This window comes from Salvelinus namaycush, chromosome 5 (genome assembly GCF_016432855.1).
Source record: "Salvelinus namaycush isolate Seneca chromosome 5, SaNama_1.0, whole genome shotgun sequence".
NCBI classification, from domain to species: Eukaryota; Metazoa; Chordata; class Actinopteri; order Salmoniformes; family Salmonidae; genus Salvelinus; species Salvelinus namaycush.
Window position 1 is genome coordinate 44,808,901 of NC_052311.1, and position 20,812 is coordinate 44,829,712.

Genomic DNA, 20,812 nt, shown 5'->3' on the forward strand with positions numbered 1-20,812 from the left:
CGTTTCGCTCACAATTATATAATATATTATACATATTAGGCTCAAATAATAATTGGGATTTATGGTATAATGTGCAAAGAAAAGTAGCCTAGTCCCAGATCTGTTTCGTCGTGACAACAAGTATGGTCATTGTTTGACAATACAGCAAAAACAGATCTGGGACCAGGGGGGAAAAAAGGGGGGAAAAGGAGGAAATGTAGCCTGGTCTCAGTTCTGTTTGTGCTGTCGTGTCAACAAATATGTTCATTGTTTGACAATACAGCAAAAACAGATCTGGGACCATGCAAAAAAAAAAAAGGGGAAATGTGTTTTCCATACGTTCTGTCTTTCTCTGGGATCTCCTTGATGGCGATGCGGACTTGGTTGCTCAGGTCCCTCCCAGCATACACCACACCATAGGTTCCTTTACCCAGAACCACCTTGTCTCCGTTTTCGCTGGTCTCATAGATAAACTGCAGGAGGTAAGGGAGAAGGTTTAATTCAACAGGAAGACGGGTGTGAAACTAAATGTCTGTGGTTCATTCAAAAAAAGTGTTTTAGAAATATTGTAAAGAATTTCACAGGCAACCAAACAGAAAAGGTTGAGTGAGAGTGCGAAGCAATGGGAAAATATGCTAATTTAGAAACCTTTTGCTGCTCTGAACTGCAGTGAACTGAAATACTATTTGAAATTATTTCAAATTGTATTTGAACCCAGGTTTCCTGGAGTGACATGCTGGACTGAATCCAATGTTCTGTGAATACCAGGAACTTAACACACAAAAATGAGGGGTCGGGAATACGTTGGGGAGCGGTTAAGGGAAACTTTTCACCTTTTGACCCCATCATGACAGGGCTTGTTTGTGTACTGGTAGGGTAGAAGGGGGGTCAAAAACAGAAAAGCAGCCTCGAGAGGAAGGATTCTAGGCTTCTATGGCTCTCTCTCAATTTGTCTCTCCGCAAGTCCTTGAATCCTTTCTCCTCACCTCCTTTTCAACCGTATTGAGTTTGAGTTTATTTTTTATTTTTACAGGGACAGTGCACATTAATCAACGTTTCAGTAAAAGTGCCGGTTTTAGCCAGCCGGCTAATTTTCAACCGCAGTCCCTGGGCAGGTTATTAAAAACAATTACAATATAGACAATAGCAACATAGAACAAGCAAGACATAGCAACATAGGACAAGCAAGACGTAGCATACAGACAGAGCAACATAGAACAAAAAGCAGCAAGACAAAATTCATAAAAGCAACAAAGTGTTTCCACAACTCACAAGTTACAGACAACAGACATGGAAAGCGGCAACACACAGCTAGGGACCATGTTCACAAATCTGATTGACCTTTAGCCATGTCTTCAAGCATTTTGTGAAAGTGTGATATGTGGTGCAGTTATGTGTGTCTGATGGCAGTGTATTCCAGACATGGGAAGCTCTCACAGAAAAAGCGGATTTACTAAAGGTGCTTTTCCTTAGGGGAACTATACAGTCACCTCTCATGGCAGACCTTGTGGATCTGCTGCCATATGTTTGGTTTTTCTGTTTAACAAAAATACTGAGTGGAGGGGGAGCCAAGCCATTTAGGATCTTGAATACAAGACATGCATCGGTGTATTGCACAAGATTTTCCCAACTCAGGAGCTCATGCTTTCTGAGGATGTGACAGTGATGATGGCTATTGGGCTTCCTATCAAGCACTTTGAGAGCCTGTTTGTAGACAGACTGAATGGGTTTTAATGTTGTACAGCAAGCTTGGGCCCAACTAGTCAAGCAGTATGTTAAGTGGGGGAGTATCATAGATTTGAAGTACAGTTTTGCTACCTCTGTAGTCAAACAATTTCGTATAAATCGAAAATTAGCTAGGTTGAATTTGGTTATTTGAATTACCTTTTTCACATGCTTTTTAAAAGAGAGGTTGGAATCAAGTATGATGCCAAGGTACTTAAAATCAGATACCACCTGGAGCTTCTCCCCTGACACATAGACATCTGGCTCAGTAGCATCTGTTGCCCTCTTTGTGAAGAACATGCAAACAGTTTTTTTCACATTGAGATGCAAACACGAGTCACTGAGCCACTTTGTAACCTGGACCATTACAGTAGTGAGTTCTTGTGCAGCTTGTTGTTTGCTCTTTGCATGCACATATATCACTGTATCATCTGCATACATTTGAACTTCAGACCCAGTACAGACAGAAGGCAGATCATTAATGTACAGGCTGAACAGGAGGGGCCCCAGTATTGACCCTTGGGGCACGCCCACATCATAGCTAAGAGTGGGCGACAGCTCATTGCTCACTCTGACACACTGAGTTCTGCCTTCAAGGTATGATTTCATCCATCTCAAGGCATCGGGGGAAAAGTTGAACTTGGACAATTTTGTGATGAGAATCTCATGGTTAACAGTATCAAAAGCCTTCCTTAGGTCCAGAAACACAGCCCCAACAACGCCCCCTTTGTCCATCTTGGACTTCACATTTTCCAGAAGAAAGCAGTTGGCCGTTTCTGTGGAGTGTTTCGCTCTGAAGCCAAACTGCATGGAATGTAATGTGAAGGGGCTGTTGTTGAGGTGGGCAATCAGTTGTTCTGCTACACACTTTTCAACAACCTTTGACACCACAGGTAGTATACTAATGGGCCTGTAGTTACTCACGTCAGCAGGGTCGCCTGATTTAAAGATGGCCGTTATTATGGCCGACTTCCATACCCTTGGAAACACCCCGAGACCAATAGATGTGTTGGTGACCTTAGTAATGGGGCCAATGAGTGACTCTTTGTAGTTTTTAAGAAAGGTAGAGTCCATCCCAAACACATCTTTGGCTTTAGAGTTCTTTAGTGAGCTAATCACCTTGTCCACCTTTGACTCAGAAACCTCCCTTATGATGAAGACAGGTTGAGCATCATTTACTAGCACTGAGCCCAATAAACCAGTGGAGGGGTTCTGTGTCCGTACCCTGACAGAGTCAATAAAGTAGGAATTGAAGGCTATTGCTATTTCGACTGCATCCTGTGTTAGATTGTTATTCACCATGATTTCTAGTCTTTTTGCAGTGTTACTATGGTCTTTCCCTGTTAACTTTTTTAGATTCTCCCAGATCAGTTTAGAATTTCCCTTTGCTTCACCAATTATGTTAATAAAAAAGTTTGCCTTGGCCTGTCTGATTTCTTTCATCACCTTATTTCTCAACATGGTAAACCTACGTCTGTCATGCTCTAATTTGGATCTTAGGGCTATTTTTAGATAATAATCTCGTTCTTTCATCAATTTCCAGATTTCTCCATTTAGCCAAGGAAGAGTGCTCTTTTGGCCAGGTTTGGATTTGATTTTCTTTAGGAAACCATTTAATGTAGTCTGGATTGTGGATAGAAAAACTTGACTATCAGCTTCCACGTCTGCATAGGACAAGAGATCATTCCAGTATTGGAGGAGAATGTCCAATGTCTCTTCCCTCGAACCCTGGTTTCCAATGCGTTTTCAGAAGGAAGCAAGAAAAGAGGAAATCGAGGAAAGATGAACTGAGAAAGAGCCTAGCTGACCTCCAGTAATCTTCCAGTGAGCTCGCTGGGGTACTCCACTGGGGCTTCTGCCTGGCTTAGGAGAGAGTTGACCAGCTCACAGAACCTGATGGAGAAACAGCACACACAAGAAACTAAATCATATGGAAAGACAGTCATATATTCATGGACCTCACAGGCAAATCATAGATAAGACCTGCTGAAACACACACAAACAAATTCAGTACACAGCACTGTTATCAATCTTATATGTCATGACATATTAAAGGGGACCTTTCGATTGCCAGTTATTTGCCTTTCACTGTTTCCGCAAATACTACTATGAAAACCACTTCCCATTTCCTTCCTTCTCAGAAAGTCTTGGATAACACTGGGTATTTACTGTATCCCAATACACAACACCTAGATAATAATGTACTGTATTAGCACACAATGTAAAATACATACACCTATCAATCCACACAGAAAGGGGAGAGAGAAGCAGGCTCTATTTCCATATGCCAGAGTAAAATAAACATTAACAGTTGTCATGTCAACGCAATCAAATAATGTGATAATGGTTGAATGAACAGGCCCAATCTGTATGTACGTTTTATGTGGGGAATGAATCATTGGTTGATATGGTCGGTTGTTACACCAGTTCCTGCTAGACAGCTGGGGTAAAGGCTGTCTTTTGGTGTGTGTTTGTGCGTATCTGCGTGAGCGTGTGTCTGTGTACAAGTGTGTTTGTATGTGTGTGCGACTCACCCTTTACAGTGCAGCTCGCTGGGAAAGCAGAGTTGGAAGTCATCCGAGTTCTCCAGGACATACAGGAAGCAGCTACGCTCGTCAAACTTGGAAACACTGAACAGGTCAAAAGGTTAAAGAGGGGGATTAGGAGCTACACAACACTTCAAAGCGAACAGCGGCATCACAACGAAATAACAACAAGTATTCTCAAAATAGCAATGCAGGCAAACAAAGTTAAAGGAATATGAATCAAGACAAGAAAAGCCAATAATAACACATTCAATACGTGGCTCTGCAATTCAGAGATTTTTTTTTTCTTTGTATCTCGTATACGTAGATTGAAATACTGATAGGTTTCAAGCCACCGGGGGATAGTGTTGCAAATACAAACTGAAATAAAATAAATCTACCTACTGCCCTGGAGGCAGTTCGGTAAGCAAAACAAGGGTAAAGTACACAGTGACCTCCACAGCCAAATAGACACGGACTCACACACACACATATCCAATCCCAGTCTTTGAAAACAGCACAGACAAAAACACCCTGATGGCCAGTGGCCAAATCCGCCAGACAGTTAAAGTGTTTAGACTCAGTAGACCGCAACCTGGGTTCAAATACTATTTGAAATCCTTTCAAATACTTTAGCCGGGCTTGACTGAGCACAATGGAACCAATAGAGTAGTCGCAAACCTGCAAACTCCACCCATCTGGAACTCCAGGCAGGCTAAAGCAAACGCTGAAATATTTCAAATAGTATTTAAACCTAGGTCTGGTAGACTAGCCCTGATGATGTGTACGGGCTGCAGGCTTGAACACCACACACCCACACACATCAAATGTTAGCACACTCTGTACTGTCAGTTACCATACCTCACTCCCCGGATTTGCGAGGCTGGGAAAGTCCACTGGGCTTTCTGGCCTTTCTATGGAAGGGAAGACATGGCAGACTGTCAGAATGCTCACTCAACAGTCTAAACACACACAAAGTATGCACGTGCCTGCACACACTCGCGGGCACACGCTTCCTCATTAGGCGTGTCTTCTTTCCCATCGCTGACGTGGTGCTGTTAAGAAAACACTCCACGCCTATTCTAGTTAAACACACCATTCTGTCTCACACCATTCCTGAACTACCATTTTCAATGTATTGACAGGTTGAAAACTGTAGACCTGTACAGTATAACTCAGTAGTTAAATATCTACAAGGCAGTAGGGGTCTGTTTACCTGGTCCCAGATCTGCTTGTACTGTATTAGCCAACTCTTATGGTCATTGTCATGCCAAACATGGTCTGTACCTTCAGGGGTGTGATGTGGTTGAGCCGAACCGTGCAGCTGTCGTCCTCCTCACTCACACACACTATGGTGGGCTGGAGCACTTTGGTCTGCTCCAGGATCAGAACCTGAGGAACGGCAATGGTTAATGGTGATAACAGTTTTTAGCATTAAAAGGTTACTTTTCTAAATACTTTCGCTGCAGAAAGGCACTGTACATTGTCAACGTGACAAACTATCCCGGCAGGGTGACGCCAAGTGCCAACTTCATTAGCAATTATCTAACCATGACGGTGCAGTTAAAATTCATGTTAAAGCAAATATTTTTTACTGCTCTGCATTTGTATATAACAGTTCTGGCCATTCAAGACAGAGAGAATCTATTGAGATCTCACAAAGCAATGTGGGTTTGAGGAACTGGGAGTACTGGGAGTACTGGAGTCTGACAGAGTGTCTTGGCAGCGGACAAGACACTCTAACTAAATAAAGCTGAATGTACTGGGAGCTGTGGTGAGGTCTTACTGGGCAGCGGTCAGTGGAAACAGTGGGCTTGCAGGCTTGCAGCATCAGCTCCATCCAGAAGTCCACAGTCTCCTGTTTAGACGGTTTCACCTCCGGGGGCTTGGTGAACTGACGATACAAGATGAACGTCTCCATGACCGAGCCCACATACCTCAAAAGAAAGAAGCGAATAAGTATTTGAAAATCAAAATAAAGTTGACCTTATAGAGACATTGACATTGACCTTAAAGAGGCCATACCAATATTTTTCTTAGGGGAAAGGGGTCCCCTAAATGGACAGTATCTTTAACATTAAAGGTCCCGCATAAAATCATGTTTTTCATCAAATGGATGATATTTGGATGAAGCCAGATCAGAGTTGGATGACCAAAGTAAGAAAAATTACTGTTGCTGGTACATTGATCAAGTCTGAGCATAAAGTTACTGGTCCCCTCCCCGGGTCAAAAACTTGAATTCAGATGGTGGGATTATTTAGGGATTTGTGTGACATCACATAAAGCCTTAATTTGAATATACCAATGGTAATGTCTTATTCTCTTACCTAATCTAAATAAGTACCGCCTCGTAACCATCAGCACAGAAAGTGTGTTTGCAGAGGGGTGTGGTTTACATAGCTAGCTAGTCTACTGGTGCCAAAACTTGACTGCAGGGTGACATCAGATTACAGGTTTCTCGTATTCATCTAGGGCAAATTTTTTTATAAGTTTCCCCTTTCATCTGTGTCTGGTGTTTGCTAGTTACTGGCTAGCTAGTTCTTCAGCCATCATGGAACAAATAGGGGGGAAGTGTCATTCAAAATTCAGACGCAGTTGTCATGTAATATATCTGTCAGTGCTGCTGCAAACTGCAACAGAAGAGACATGGCAAATGGGAGATTTTGACATCATTGATAGTCATGGTTTATGAACATGGTCTGGCAGTCAACATATATATACTTTATGAGGCATAGCCAGACCTCACCCTGTCCAGTTTCAACTGAAATTGTCCAAGATGAACTAGCTACAAGATGAACAAGCTAGCTATCTTCATGATCTCACTGCAACACTGCTGTCATGACGTGGCCCTTTCTGGGTGTAGATCATGGCTTCCCCCTCTCTTTCTCTCACTCTCCTAAACCCAGGTTTTATTGCCCCAGGTCGTAAATACCACAGAGACTCTCCCTGACCATGCAATTGAGAGAGTTTCACAGTAAGACAAACGGATTCTCCCGCCCAATTCTACTACGTCCCAGAATTTGAGAATGGAACAATATTCCTATTTTGGAGAATGTGTAGACGGTCGGTGGAGAAGCCAGCTACAACCCGGTCCGTTTTGTTTCATGTTTGTGACCTCATGAAAGACAAGTGCCTCAGTTATGGAGGTTTGCATCTAATTCTTGTATAAAGTGAATAAGTAAAGATGAAACTATTTGTGAAATGAGATGTTAACCTTTAATTTGAGAGACATGTATTTCCTGTAAAGTTTCACTAGTCAGCGGACACAAATTATAATTTTGTAATCTGAAGATTTTCCGTGGTGCCCCGACTTCCTAGTTAATTAAATGTACATGATTAGCTGAATCACGTAATAATAATTAGAGAATTGATTTGGTAAAATAACAGTCTTCACCTTTAATGATAGCCAGACACGACACTGCTCATTACATCCAAGTTGCTTTACATAAGTATTTCAAAGAAATGTCAGTCAAGGTGAGCTCTCCTCCACTCAGCCTATTAGCTCCCTGCCCACTCAGCCCATCTTTTCAGCCTTACTGATAGTTAGACATAAGAGAAAAAGTGAATTCTCAAATTCTGAGCATTTTTAAATTGAGAGAAAAAAAAGAAGGCTATTTTACATGGTAATCCGAATGACTGTGCGGGCCCTTTAACAAGATATTTTTAAATGTGCCCTCTCATTCTGGTTTCTAATCATCTCAATCTCAAAAACAAGGTTCATATAACATCAGTGTTATTGAGTACATCACTGGGGCCAAGCTTCCTGCCATCCAGGACCTATATAATAGGCGGTGTCAGAGGAAAGCCCATAAAATTGTCAGAGACTATAGTCACCCAAGTTATAGACTGTTTTCTCTGCTACCGTACGGCAAGCGGTACGGGAGTGCCAAGTCTAGGACCAAAAGGCTCCTCAACAGCTTCTACCCCCAAGCCATAAGACTGCTGAACAATTTTTTTTTTTTTTTTTTTAATCGCCACCCGGCAATTTACATTGACACCACCCCCTCCCTTTTGTACACTGCTGCTACTGGCTGTTAATTATCTAGGCATAGTCACTTCACCCCCACCTACATGTACAAATTACCTCAACTAACCTGTACCCCCACACACTGACTCGGTACCGGTGCCTGCTGTATATAGCCCCGTTATTGTTATTCTTATTGTGTTACTTTTTATTTTAGTCTACTTCGGAAATATTTTCTTCTTGAACTCTTCTTGAACTGCACTGTTGGTTAAGGGCTTGTAAGTAAGCATTTCACGGTAAAGTCTACACTTGTTGTATTCGGCGCATGTGACAAATAAAGTTAGATTTCAATCTGTTAGAATGATATGCTCATATATTTCACATCAAGAATGCCTGCCTGGTCCCAGATCTGTTTGTCCTGTCTCGAATGTTTGCAGTGACAATGACCATAGGATTTGACATGAACTGTGACTCCTCTCACCACATGGGTGCATTGAGCCGGTAGAGTTTCTCTGAAGCCTCGATGACCTTCCTGTGTTCGTTAGCCAGGATGCTGGCTCCCAGGTAGAAGCCTACGTCCCAGTAGTCCTGCATCTTCTCCAAGCTGCCCTTCCTCCCCAGGAGGCTGCTCAGGGTCACGCCTGGATACACACACACAACAAACACAAACACAGACGGGCGCAGACAGACACACATGTTAGATAGTGAGAATATTATTATTGTATGTATATTTTTTTTCAGGCTAACAGTATGGCATCGAAATGTAACAAAAGAAAAAGAGACATGACATGGCACAGAAGCCCAAATAGAATAACAGTGACATGCATTGATAAATAATGTACGGGTGTAATTATTTAGTGTCTTTATGCAGGCTGTTAGCAATGATGACAGTGATTGGCAGGGTTTAAGACTGCACCAACAATTAGCCCACACACGGTTGATCACAGACATGGATAAATAAAATAAGGCAATTGTAGTTTACTTAAGCAATTAAACAAAACAAAACATGAACACACAAGTTCCCTTTGACAGGCTACTGATCCAGGGCAGTGGAGTGCCGGTGTGAATAATGTACCTATTTTCCGCAGCTCGACGGAGGTGTCAAATTCGTGGCCGGCAGCCATCAAGAGGACAACGTTGTTGATGCCGGAGTGAAGGGTTGGCTCTGTCTTGAAGGCTTTGCCGTACCTGGGGGAGAATCCACGAAGGGAGATTAAAACTGATTCATTAATACATATTGCTGCCCAGTCAATGAGCTGACCTAAGCAATGATTTGTTTAATAAGGGCGTATCATATAGTATCAGGTGTGTCGTGACTGTTTATGCCATCTGCTATGTCTTCATTCTAACAGTGTTATGCAGCCTTTATGACAGAGGACTCAAGTAAAGTGTAACAGAAAGGATGGAGGGAACTCAAAGGGATAACATAACAGACTGATGTATAGCCCTAGTAAGGAGGACTTGACTGGAGTGAGTGAAGGGATGCTGTGTCTACGGTGTGCATATTAGGACGAATTACAAGTCCAAACTGCTGTACTAATATGGATACTGTAATGGTGTGTCTCACCAGTAGCAGGCCTGGTCTCGACTGCGATGGTCTTTAAAGCCAGAGCTCATGAACATGTCTTTGTAGATACGGCCGCAGAGGCAGTGCACGTCCGACGCCACCCTGCCACCTGACTCCACAATGGGCAGAATCACCTCCAGGGCCTTGGCACGGTCACCTGGACGATTCCTCCTGAAGGTCAAAGATTAGGAAACATTATGACAGATGGAATCCTCAGAATCAACAGCCTGTGTCGTGCTGCAAGTTAAAGTGTCGGGTAAATTTCTTGATGAAACTGTGTGCTTGCTTCAAGCTGTCTAAAATAATAAAGATGGGGGAAAAAACAGTAGTGTGCTTTCAGAAAGCCCACTAATTAAGTGTTAAAACAGGGGAAGGCTTTAACCCATTTAGTGTTGTATACACATTATTTCCTTCTATTATATAAGGTGAAAGACTATAGTCAAACAGAATATGTGAGCAATACACAAGTGGAGGAACAATGGTACCTGTTTAAAGCAAATATGTAGTGAAATTTGATATTCTGCTGGGCAGCCACCAAGCACATGGGCAAGTTGTTCAGAGTCTCTACCAGTTTGATAATGGCATCGTAGTCCTGAAGTCAGAAAGAGGACTGGATTACAGCAAACCCTTTATCAACATTAAAATAACATCTCTGATTTCAATGAATTATATATTAGGCATGGCTGCAGACACCTTTAATATTCTTTAAATTGACATACAGAGTGAAGGTCCTCATTCAAATTGATTTACTTTAACCCCTGCAGTACTTGTTGGGTTGGGCGACGTCAACCTTTGTTCTATCTTGATTAAGTAGCCATAAACAAAATGGTGACATAAAATGAATATCCCCCCTATTTGCCAAGCCAAAAATATATACAGTGCCAGTCAAAAGTTTGGACACACCTACTCATTCAAGAGTTTTTCTTTATTATAACTTTGTTCTACATTGTAGAATAATAGTGAAGACATCAAAACTATTAAATGACACATATGGAATCATGTAGTAACCAAAATAAGTGTTCAACAAATCAAAATATATTTGAGATTCTTCAAAGTACCCACCCTTTGCCTTGATGACAGCTTTGCACACTCTTGGCATTCTCTCAACCAGCTTCACCTGGAATGCTTGAAGGAGTTCCCACATATGCTGCTTTTCCTTCACTCTGCGGTCCAACTCATCCCAAACCACCTCAATTGGGTTGAGCTCGGGTGATTGTGGAGGCCAGGTCATCTGATGCAGCACTCCATCACTCTCCTTCTTGGCAAAATTGCCCTTACACAGTCTGGAGTTGTGTTTGGTCATTGTCCTGTTGAAAAACAAATGATAGTCCCACTAAGCGCAAACCAGATGGGATGGCGTATCGCTGCAGAATGCTGTGGTAGCCATGTTGGTTAAGTGTGCCTTGAAATTATAAATAAATCACTGACAGTGTCACCAGCAAAGCACCCCATCACACCTCCTCCTCCATGCTTCACGGTGGGAACCACACATGTGGAGATCATCTGTTCACCTACTCCGCGTCTCAAAGACAGTTAGAACCAAAAATCTTCAATTTGGACTCATCAGACCAAAGGACAGATTTCCACCGGTCTAATGTCCATTGCTCATGTTTCTTGGCCCAAGCAAGTCTATTCTTCTTATTGGTGTCCTTTAGTAGTGGTTTCTTTGCAGCTTGAAGGCCTGATTCATACAGTCTCCTCTGAACAGTTGATGTTACTTGAACTCTGTGAAGCATTTATTTGGGCTGCAATTTCTGAGGCTGGTAACTCTAATGAACTTATCCTCTGCAGCAGAGGTAACTCTGGGTCTTCCTTTCCTGTGGCGGTCCTCATGAGAGCCAGTTTCATCATAGCGCTTGATGGTTTTTGCGACTGCACTTGAAGAAACTTTCAAAGTTCTTGACATTTTCCAGATTGACTGACCTTCATGTCTTAAAGTAATGATGGACTTGTTTCTCTTTACTTATTTGAGCTGTTCTTGTCATAATATGGAGTTGGTCTTTTACCAAATAGGGCTATCTTTTGTATATCACCCATTCCTTGTCACAACACAACTGATTGGCTCAAACGCATTAAGAAGGAAAGAAATTCCACAAATTAACTTAACAAGGCACACCTGTTAATTGAAATGCATTCCAGGTGACTACCTCATGAAGCTGGTTGAGAGAATGCCAAGAGTGTACAAAGCTGTTATCAAGGCAGAGGGTGGCTACTTTGAAGAATCTCTAATATATTTTGATTTGTTGAACACTTATTTTAGTTACTACATGATTCCATATGTGTCATTTAATATTTTTGATGTCTTCACTATTATTCTACAATGTAGAACAAAGTTATAATAAAGAAAAACCCAGGAATGAGTAGGTGTGTCCAAACTTGTAACAGGTGCTGTATATTTGTATATATTTAAAATAAATACAATTATAAAATGGACACTAAAAAGACTGCTAAAAATATATTTTAGTAGCCTATTTCTCTCTATTGGAGGTGTGGCATAAAAGAAGTGTGTGTGCCTGTGTGTGCCGACACGTAAGACAGCCTCGTGGGCTGTGATATATTATGGTTAGTAAATAATGAAGGGCCTGGCTGCAGAGCACGCAACTCTGCTGTCCCCAGAACTGGATAATTATTCAATGATTCACATTTTTGACTAATCTTCCTCTCTTATTAGGCCTAGGCTTCTATACGTTGTAGGTAGGTTCTGTACATGGCTAATAATAGGCTATTGAAATAGGCCTACTCTACACATCATTTCTTTCATAAGCTTGGCTCAGCTGTTAGTTTCCTTTTGACTTCATTTTCCCACCAAAATATTGTTTGCACAATTTCACTTCCTGTTGCCTGTAATAGTTGCCATTCAAAATGAATCTGTATTAGAAAATCACCTATAGATTCTGACTTTCACAATTGTTTCCATTTGAAAGCTGCAACTTTAGGACATTAAACACTTTATTAAAATGGCCTACTTGGGAAATATATTTTATTATGTTAACTTGTCTTAATGCTTTTGATAAGCTTTTTTTCATTAGTAGGATTTGGCTTTTGGCCATTTGGTTCGCAACAGCAAGTAGGAGGGATTAATCATTTATTTCAGACTAAGCTTTGCTCAACTGTAAGGTTTGTTCAAACTACTAATTCTATTTTTCTATCTTGCTATTGTTTGTTCTACCTCTCATTATTACCTTAGGCCTATCATGTTAAGTTATTCAAAAACAACTTGAAACTGTCTGAGAACTCTGTTAAATAAATGTATTGTTTGATCAGGAAGTAGTACAGCAGGAGGAGGCGGGAGAAAGCCAGCATGCATAAAAACGGATGTCATATTCATATCAAATGGAGAGAAAATACAAAATTAGGCTTTTAAAATAATTAGACACCGGATTGTCCGCTATAAAAAAAAATGTATAGGCTTCGGCTATATGCCCAGATCACCCGACACAGAGAGAAAAAATATATGTTTCTGACAGGACATTTTGTGCTGCTTTGGTGAAAATCTTAGCTCTGTCTACATTGTTCTTTTGCATTCTATAAATTGTTTATAACATATTTATTGAAATAGGTTATGCAGGCTATAGCAAAGAAATAGGCCACTTGGCATGGCCCTGCTGTGGGTTGCCCGGGCAGCTCTTTACTGCGTGGTGCCAATCAAGTTGAAATAGGCTATACATTGTCTGTCACGTCACGATGTCATCACCATCAACGATGGCTGTCAATCAGCTTCGATATCCAATACTATCATAATATCAGCCAACCCCTACTAGACAGTGTTCTTGCCTACAACTGAGACCCCCGATAAGATTAGTTTATTTTTTACTGAGAATGACCATGGAGGGCTGCCATCTAATCATTGTTAGCATTCAATCCCCTTTATATTGGTCTTTGCGTTCGCAAGACAAAGAGCATTAATGTTTCAATGAAGGCAACCCTCATGCAAAAACAGGCAACCGTCATGCAAAAACAGGCAACCGTCATGCAAACTGTAGATCCGCCACACCAACACACAGGTTTTAAAGGTAGATTCAGCGATGCATGTAGTAAACTGCAGAGTTGTGCCAATTTCCACAACAACTAAAAGTATGAGCACGAGGCTAAACTTCTCAGCTATTGTGGTCCTGCAGCTATCACATTGCAGCAGTTACTCTGTGTGAGTGAACTGTCTTGCATCACGCTTATCTTCAACATGTGTGGTTCATCCTTCTGCTCGTGGTAACGTCATATCGCCGATTCTCTGTTTAAAACACCACAAAAGCATTCCAGAGCCATAAAAGTGAGCCCATGCCCAAAAATGTACTGCCCAAACAACAGCCAGCATAACATAAATAAGGGCAGTCTTGACACTGGCAAACACAGTACCACTGAGCCCTCGGTCATGTTCATTAGGCACCAAATAGTAGGAACTACTTGGACTTGTCCAATAAGAAGCGCTCATTTTCCATTACACAAAGCTTTGCTACAGTGTAACCTAATAAACATGATCCAGGTCCCTCACTCCCATAGCTAAGCCCACCTGGACATCCCGGTACGACAGCAGTAGGTTCATGATGATGTCTGGGCTGAGCAGCTCCACCGTGTCAAGGCGCTTCTGGATGCGGCCCAGCTCCTGACTCAAATCCTGGCCACTGAAGCGTTCCCGGGCTGTGCGGATCTCATGCCGGATGGACTCCCGGAAGTACTCACTAATAAGAGAGACAGTTGTACCCTTAAGCAAGGCACTTAGCCCCTGAAACTGCTCTTGATCCAGAGGCATATATTGTACATAGCACGAATGACTGATAATAGCTCATGTCCAACTGAAAGACATTTGCAGTTGGGCAGTCTAGACATTTCCAAGCTTAACCTTGTAATTTATTTGCTGCTATTCTCCCACCCAACCAAGCTATCAAACCAAGCAGTTTGGTTGAGCAAAGCTAAGTGAAAAACACAACGAGGGAGTCATAAGGGAATAATTAGACATGCAGTGTGGGTAGCATGACATGCTGACCTGGCATGAACGTGCACATTATCCAGCAGTTGAATGAGCCTCTCTACCAGTGGGGTGAGGAGGGGTTCCAGTTGGAAGCTTGGCTGCATCAGTTCTTTGATGCCGTTTAAGAGGGTCGCGTCGCAGGCAAACACCTTGCCCTGTGGCAACACCACATACGGGATGAACGTGTAGCTCCCACACTGCTCCTGAGGGAAGACACACATACAGGCATTAACATACAAGCTCACACACACACAAGCGTTATCTATATGCAGCATACATAAACATATGATGACCAAACCCCGGCACACTACTAGCAAACAGAAACATATACAATATTCACGTTGGTACCACTGTATTAACATGTGTTCAAATATTAGGAAATGTTTTTGCTTAATCACATCTCGGCAAAAGCTTAATAAACATAAATGAGGTTATGAACACTGTTCCATTGTCATATGCCTGCTTGAGGACTTACGATAATGGGGTACTCACCTTGGTACCTTATCCATACCAGAGTGGTATCATGCTCTAATAGGGGTGCTGCTTTAAACACACATATCTACTAAACACACACATCCGCTTGAAAGGTCTAAGGAAATCCATTGACCTATAAACCCATAAGAGACTGCAATTCAACTTATAAAAACAACCCTAGGATCAAATTATATCAGAGAAATAAGGGCTAAAAATATTTTTTAAGTACAGCAGTAGTTATTGGCAATATTACGCAACTGGTGGGATTTTTGTGGCAATGGAGGGGACATCTTTATGGCACTGTAGTTTACTTCTTCCAAAATGTCACACCCTAAAATCTCTTTACAACCCAATTTTCCCCCAAAGTGAGCTGGCAAAAAGCCAACTTTGTCCCTTCGTCAATCATTTAATAATTGTAAACTTTCACGATGCCCTGGGTGTACCTTGAGTGCTTGCAGGTCGCTGTCCTGCTTGTAACAATACAGGATGATGTTATTGGTCATGCTGAAGCTCTCTCTTACGCCCAGGTGATAGAAGAGGGACTGCTGGCAGTAAGTATCACTCATTTCCACCACTGCCACATCTGTCAAAAGAGAAAGGCCAAATTGGGTGTCGAAATACGAAAACACCCGTGCAGCGCAGGTACGCACTTAAAATACCTGTGTGTGCAGACACACCAACTTTTTGGCCAACAACACTTCAGAAGAATGAAGTAGTGTGGTGTGGCCAATGCCTTACCGACAGTCGGCATGACTATACTTGCCTGCATTGTAGAAGATATCAAGAATGTCAGTCGTCCCAAGCGATATTCTCTCGAAAGGAATGGTTTTGAACACCGCGTGCGTATCCGCGCAGGCTTCTTTCACGGACTTCAGTGACAAGTTCTCTTCTGTCTGTGGCAGGGATGCATCCTCAGTGACAATGTATGCAACAGCAACAGCCCTAGTCCGGCTCCGGGGGGAAATAATGTGTTTATTCGAGGTGCTGAGTTCAATAGCCAAAGGGTCCTGCCATAAACTTCCAGCTGATACCCAAACAGGATCCTTTCTCTTAACCTCGTGCAGGCTCATACGCCTGCGTTCGGTGGTATACATTTCCCCAAATATTCAAAAACGCATATTCCAGTGTTGAATACCCTTCATAGACAGTGCAGCTCTGTTCCTGCAAATTCCCCAGGTGCGTCTCGTCTCGCCCCCGTTTCCAGTGACATTCCTTGAACTGTTCCATAATCTCTACACGCCTTTAACCCCTCCCATATCCCGGTTGCATTGCGCGATTTCGTTTTGCGTGCCCCGGTGCACCAGTTCGGCGTAGTCTTTACATTTTAGACCATTCCATTGGTCCTTAACTGAAATCTCTACTCACCAGGGGCACCGGGCCATGCGAAACGAACTCGCCCAATGTCTAGCCCAGATTAATTGTTGGATTTAGAGAGGCTCTTCTACGACCTCTGCTGACTACGTAGTGGTGTAGCCAGAAATTCGTTGGCGGGTGAGTCTGCAGAAAGGTTGCTATGCGGTAGAGATACATTTGTTGTTTTATAGCTAATTTTATGCGATTCTACACATTTTGCCATGGGGCAGAGGAAAATGTGCATTTTTATAGCTCATTTTATGCTATGCTACACATTTTGCAATGAGGTTGAGAGAACATAATTCAGTTTATGTTACAAAAAAAACATAAAATCTTACTAACGAAGTGCAATGCTTGCTATGAATTCTACCTGGTGGTGTTTGCATGTTTAGGTAAAAAGACAAATAATGTCCTGTTAGGAACACTGACAAGTAAAGGACATAAAAATATGTTTGGGTGATTGGGTGGATCTGGCTCCCCAGTGGGTGGGGTATGCTGATGATTCAACCATACACGCATCAGCAACCATAGCTAATGAAGCCACTGAAACCCTTAACAAAGAGTTGCAGTCTGTTTTGGAATGGGTGGCCAGTAATAATCTGGTCCTGAACATCTCTAAAACTAAGAGCATTGTATTTGGTACAAATCATTCCCTTAAGTTCTAGACCTCAGCTGAATCTGGTAATGAATGGTATGGCTGTTAAACAAGTTGAGGCGACTTAGATTGTGAACTGCCATGGTCAAAACATATAGATTCAATGGTTGAAAGATGAGGAGAGGTCTGGCCGTAATAAAGAAATGCTCTGCTTTTTTGACACCACACTCCAAAAAGCAAGTTCTGCAGCCTCTAGTTTTGTCTGATCTTGATTATTGTCCAGTCGTGTGGTCCAGTAATGCAAGGAAAGACCTAGTTAAGGCGCAGCTGGCCCAGAACAGAGCGGCACGTTTTGCTCTTAATTGTAATCAGAGGGCTGATATAAATATTATGCATGCCAGTCTCTCTTGGCTAAGAGTTGAGGAGAGACTGACTGCATAATTTCTTCTTTTTATAAGAAACAACGTGTTGAAAATCCTAAATTGTTTGCATAGTCAACTTACACACAGCTCTGACACACACACTTATCCCACCAGACATGTCACCAGGGCTCTTTTCACAGTCCCCAAATCCAGAACAAATTCAATAAAGCGTACAGTATTATATAGAGCCCTTATTGCATGGATCTTCATTCCATCTCATATTGCTCAAATAAACAGAAAACCTGGTCTCAAAAAACAGATAAAGCAACACCTCGCTGCACAACGCCTCTCCCCTATTTGACCTAGATAGTTTGTGTGTATGCATTGATATGTAGGCTACGTGTGCCTTTTAAAATGTTTTATGTAGTTCTGTCCTTGAGCTGTTCTTCTCTATTTATGTTCTGTATTATGTCATTCTGTATTATGTTTCATGTTTTGTGTAGACCCGAGGAAGAGAAGCTGCTGCTTTTGCAACAGCTAATGGGGATCCTAATAAAATACCAAATAAACTCAGCCAGAAAAGAAACGTCCTCACACTGTCAACTGCGTTTATTTTCAGCAAACTTAACATGTGTAAATATTTGTATGAACATAACAAGATTCAACAACTGAGACATAAACTGAACAAGTTCCACAGACATGTGACTAACAAATGAAATAATGTGTCCCTGAACAAAGGGGGTGTCAAAATCAAAAGTAACAGTCAGTATTTGGTGTGGCCACCAGCTGCATTAAATACTGCAGTGCATCTCCTCCTCATGGACTGCACCAGATTTGCCTGTTCTTGCTGTGAGATGTTACCCCACTCTTCCACCAAGGCACCTGCAAGTTCCCGGACATTTCTGGGGGGAATGGCCCTAGCCCTCAGATCCAACAGGTCCCAAACATGCTCAATGGGATTGAAATCCGTGCTCTTCGCTGGCCATGGCAGAACACTGACATTCCTGTCTTGCAGGAAATCACACACAGAACGAGCAGTATGGCTGGTTGCATTGTCATGCTGGAGGGTCATGTCAGGATGAGCCTGCAGGAAGGGTACCACATGAGGGAGGAGGATGTCTTCCCTGTAACACACAGTGTTGAGACTGCCTGCAAAAACAACATGCTCAGTCCGATGATGCTGTGACACACCGCCCCAGACCATGACGGACCCTCCACCTCCAAATCGATCCCGCTCCAGAGTACAGGCCTCGGTGTAACGCTAATTCCTTAGACGATAAACGCAAATCCGAACATCACCCCTGGTGAGACAAAACTGTGACTCGTCAGTGAAGAACACTTTTTGCCAATCCTGTCTGGTCCAGCGACAGTGGGTTTGTGCCCATAGGCGACACTGTTGCCGGTGATGTCTGATGAGGACCTGCCTTACAACAGGCCTACAAGCCCTCAGTCCAGCCTCTCTCAGGCTATTGCTGACAGTCTGAGCACTGATGGAGGGATTGTATGTTCCTGGTGTAACTTGGGCAGTTGTTGTTGCCATCCTGTACCTGTCCCGCAGGTGTGATGTTTGGATGTACCGATCCTGTGCAGGTGTTGTTACACGTGGTCTGCCACTGATGACGGTCAGCTGTCCGTCCTGTTTCCCTGTAGCGCTGTTTTAGGCGTCTCACAGTACAGACATGGCAATTTATGCCTAAGGCACATTCACGCAGATGAGCAGGGACCCTGGGCATCTTTCTTTTGGTGTTTTTCAGAGTCAGTAGAAAGGCCTCTTTAGTGTCCTATGTTTTCATAACTGTGACCATAATTGCCTACCGTCTGCAAGCTGTTAGTGTCTTAACGACCGTTCCACAGGTGCATGTTCATTAATTATTTATGGTTCATTGAACAAGCATGGGAAACAGAGTTTAAACCCTTTACAATGAAGATCTGTGAAGTTATTTGAATTTTTAAGAATTATCTTTGAAAAACAGAGTCCTGAAAAAGGGATGTGCCTTTTTTTGCTGAGTTTAGGATACGATGTTCATGTGCACATGAACACTTGCTACAGTAATGAGAAAGTTTATTTCCATTTGTAATGTGTCCTTTGTTTGAAGTTTGCTGTCTCAGAGCACCAAGACTTATCTGTCATGCCCGTGCGTAATAGGAGCGTGTGCGACTGCGCGCCTCCATAAGTAATACTTTTGCCACCTGTTGGCCTGCAGAACTATTGTTATGAAACATATATTCATTAAACTGCTACCGGGGAACTTCAGATAAGTCTTGTGAGGCTTGTGTGCCTCTTGAGCAAAACAACCGACATGTATGTATTCATGAGAGACTCCGTGTGTAGCCCAACCTGTTCGGATGCTACAGACAGGAGTCCCGTTGAGGGGGGGTCATAAAGCAAAACGGAGAACACCATGTTTGTGAGTCTCATCTTTCCATAATAATTTGTAGGTCAAACCATTCGGACGCTTTAGAAGTAGCGCTGCCACCTTCACCACAGATGCTGAAGGGTGATATCTGCGGAGCCGTTGAATTAAGACGCAGCCCATGCAGAAATATATAGTTTTTAAACATTGGGATTTTGAGGGGGATTTTTATATTGTGTTAATTTGGTTTCCGCAGGGCCGTGGAAATTGTATAAGGGTTAATATGCCATATTTGGGCAAAGAGCTCCATGTTTAATGGTATAGTCCACAGGGAGGGGCCATAGTTATAAAGGTACCTGTGAGCTGGAGTTATGTTCTGGCTCTGCTATGTGAGCTGTGTGGGAGGCTGTCTATAGCCTGGTATACCCCAACCTGCTATAGTTGGTTTAGTAGGGTAGGCCTGATTTAAGGCTTAAGTTTTCGATTTAGATTTAAATCTGTATTTGAGAGTCTGTTCATATTGTAAATATGTAAATAAGTGCATTGTGTAAATATTCATTCATTGGATTTCGTCATTCACCGGGAACCACCTTTCACTGTTAATAAACTGGACACTCTTTTGCACCTGATCCTGCTGCCTCCTGCTACTTATTGCATAAAAGGCTGCTTCAACATCCAGTCTCTACAACAGCATCAGAGAGGAAATGTGTCATTTTTCAAGCTAATATCCTGAAATTCTACACATTTTGCCATGAGGCTGATAACAAAATTCAGTTTATGTTCAAATTTTTTTTAAGGGGAATACAAGAAGTACTGAGTACTATGGAGCCTCCAAGACCCATGTTGCCCAGGGTTAAGAACATACATTTTAGAATAAAGGCGCTAGGCTATATGTTATATTTTTCATTGTTATTTCTAAAAACGTTCTTAATATCGACAGTAATAGTG

The 20,812-nt window shown here is 42.3% G+C and overlaps 1 protein-coding gene across 2 annotated transcripts in view; it reads right to left on the reverse strand.

Annotated features, from left to right (window-relative positions):
* The window catches only part of LOC120048328 (mitogen-activated protein kinase kinase kinase 5-like), a 30,441-nt gene extending 14,050 nt beyond the window's left edge, over nt 1-16,391 (reverse strand). For both annotated transcript variants that reach the window (XM_038994218.1, XM_038994219.1), the window contains exons 1-14: nt 15,964-16,391; nt 15,644-15,783; nt 14,742-14,929; nt 14,268-14,436; nt 10,246-10,352; nt 9,761-9,931; nt 9,269-9,381; nt 8,675-8,834; nt 6,016-6,166; nt 5,517-5,621; nt 5,091-5,143; nt 4,239-4,334; nt 3,513-3,597; nt 319-452 (exon numbers count right to left, since the gene is read on the reverse strand). In XM_038994218.1, the coding sequence (XP_038850146.1) occupies nt 319-452; nt 3,513-3,597; nt 4,239-4,334; nt 5,091-5,143; nt 5,517-5,621; nt 6,016-6,166; nt 8,675-8,834; nt 9,269-9,381; nt 9,761-9,931; nt 10,246-10,352; nt 14,268-14,436; nt 14,742-14,929; nt 15,644-15,783; nt 15,964-16,294 (2,003 nt within the window). In that variant the 5' untranslated portion in view covers nt 16,295-16,391. The remainder of the gene's footprint in view (nt 1-318; nt 453-3,512; nt 3,598-4,238; nt 4,335-5,090; nt 5,144-5,516; nt 5,622-6,015; nt 6,167-8,674; nt 8,835-9,268; nt 9,382-9,760; nt 9,932-10,245; nt 10,353-14,267; nt 14,437-14,741; nt 14,930-15,643; nt 15,784-15,963) is intronic.
* Between the last annotated feature and the right edge of the window lie 4,421 nt (nt 16,392-20,812).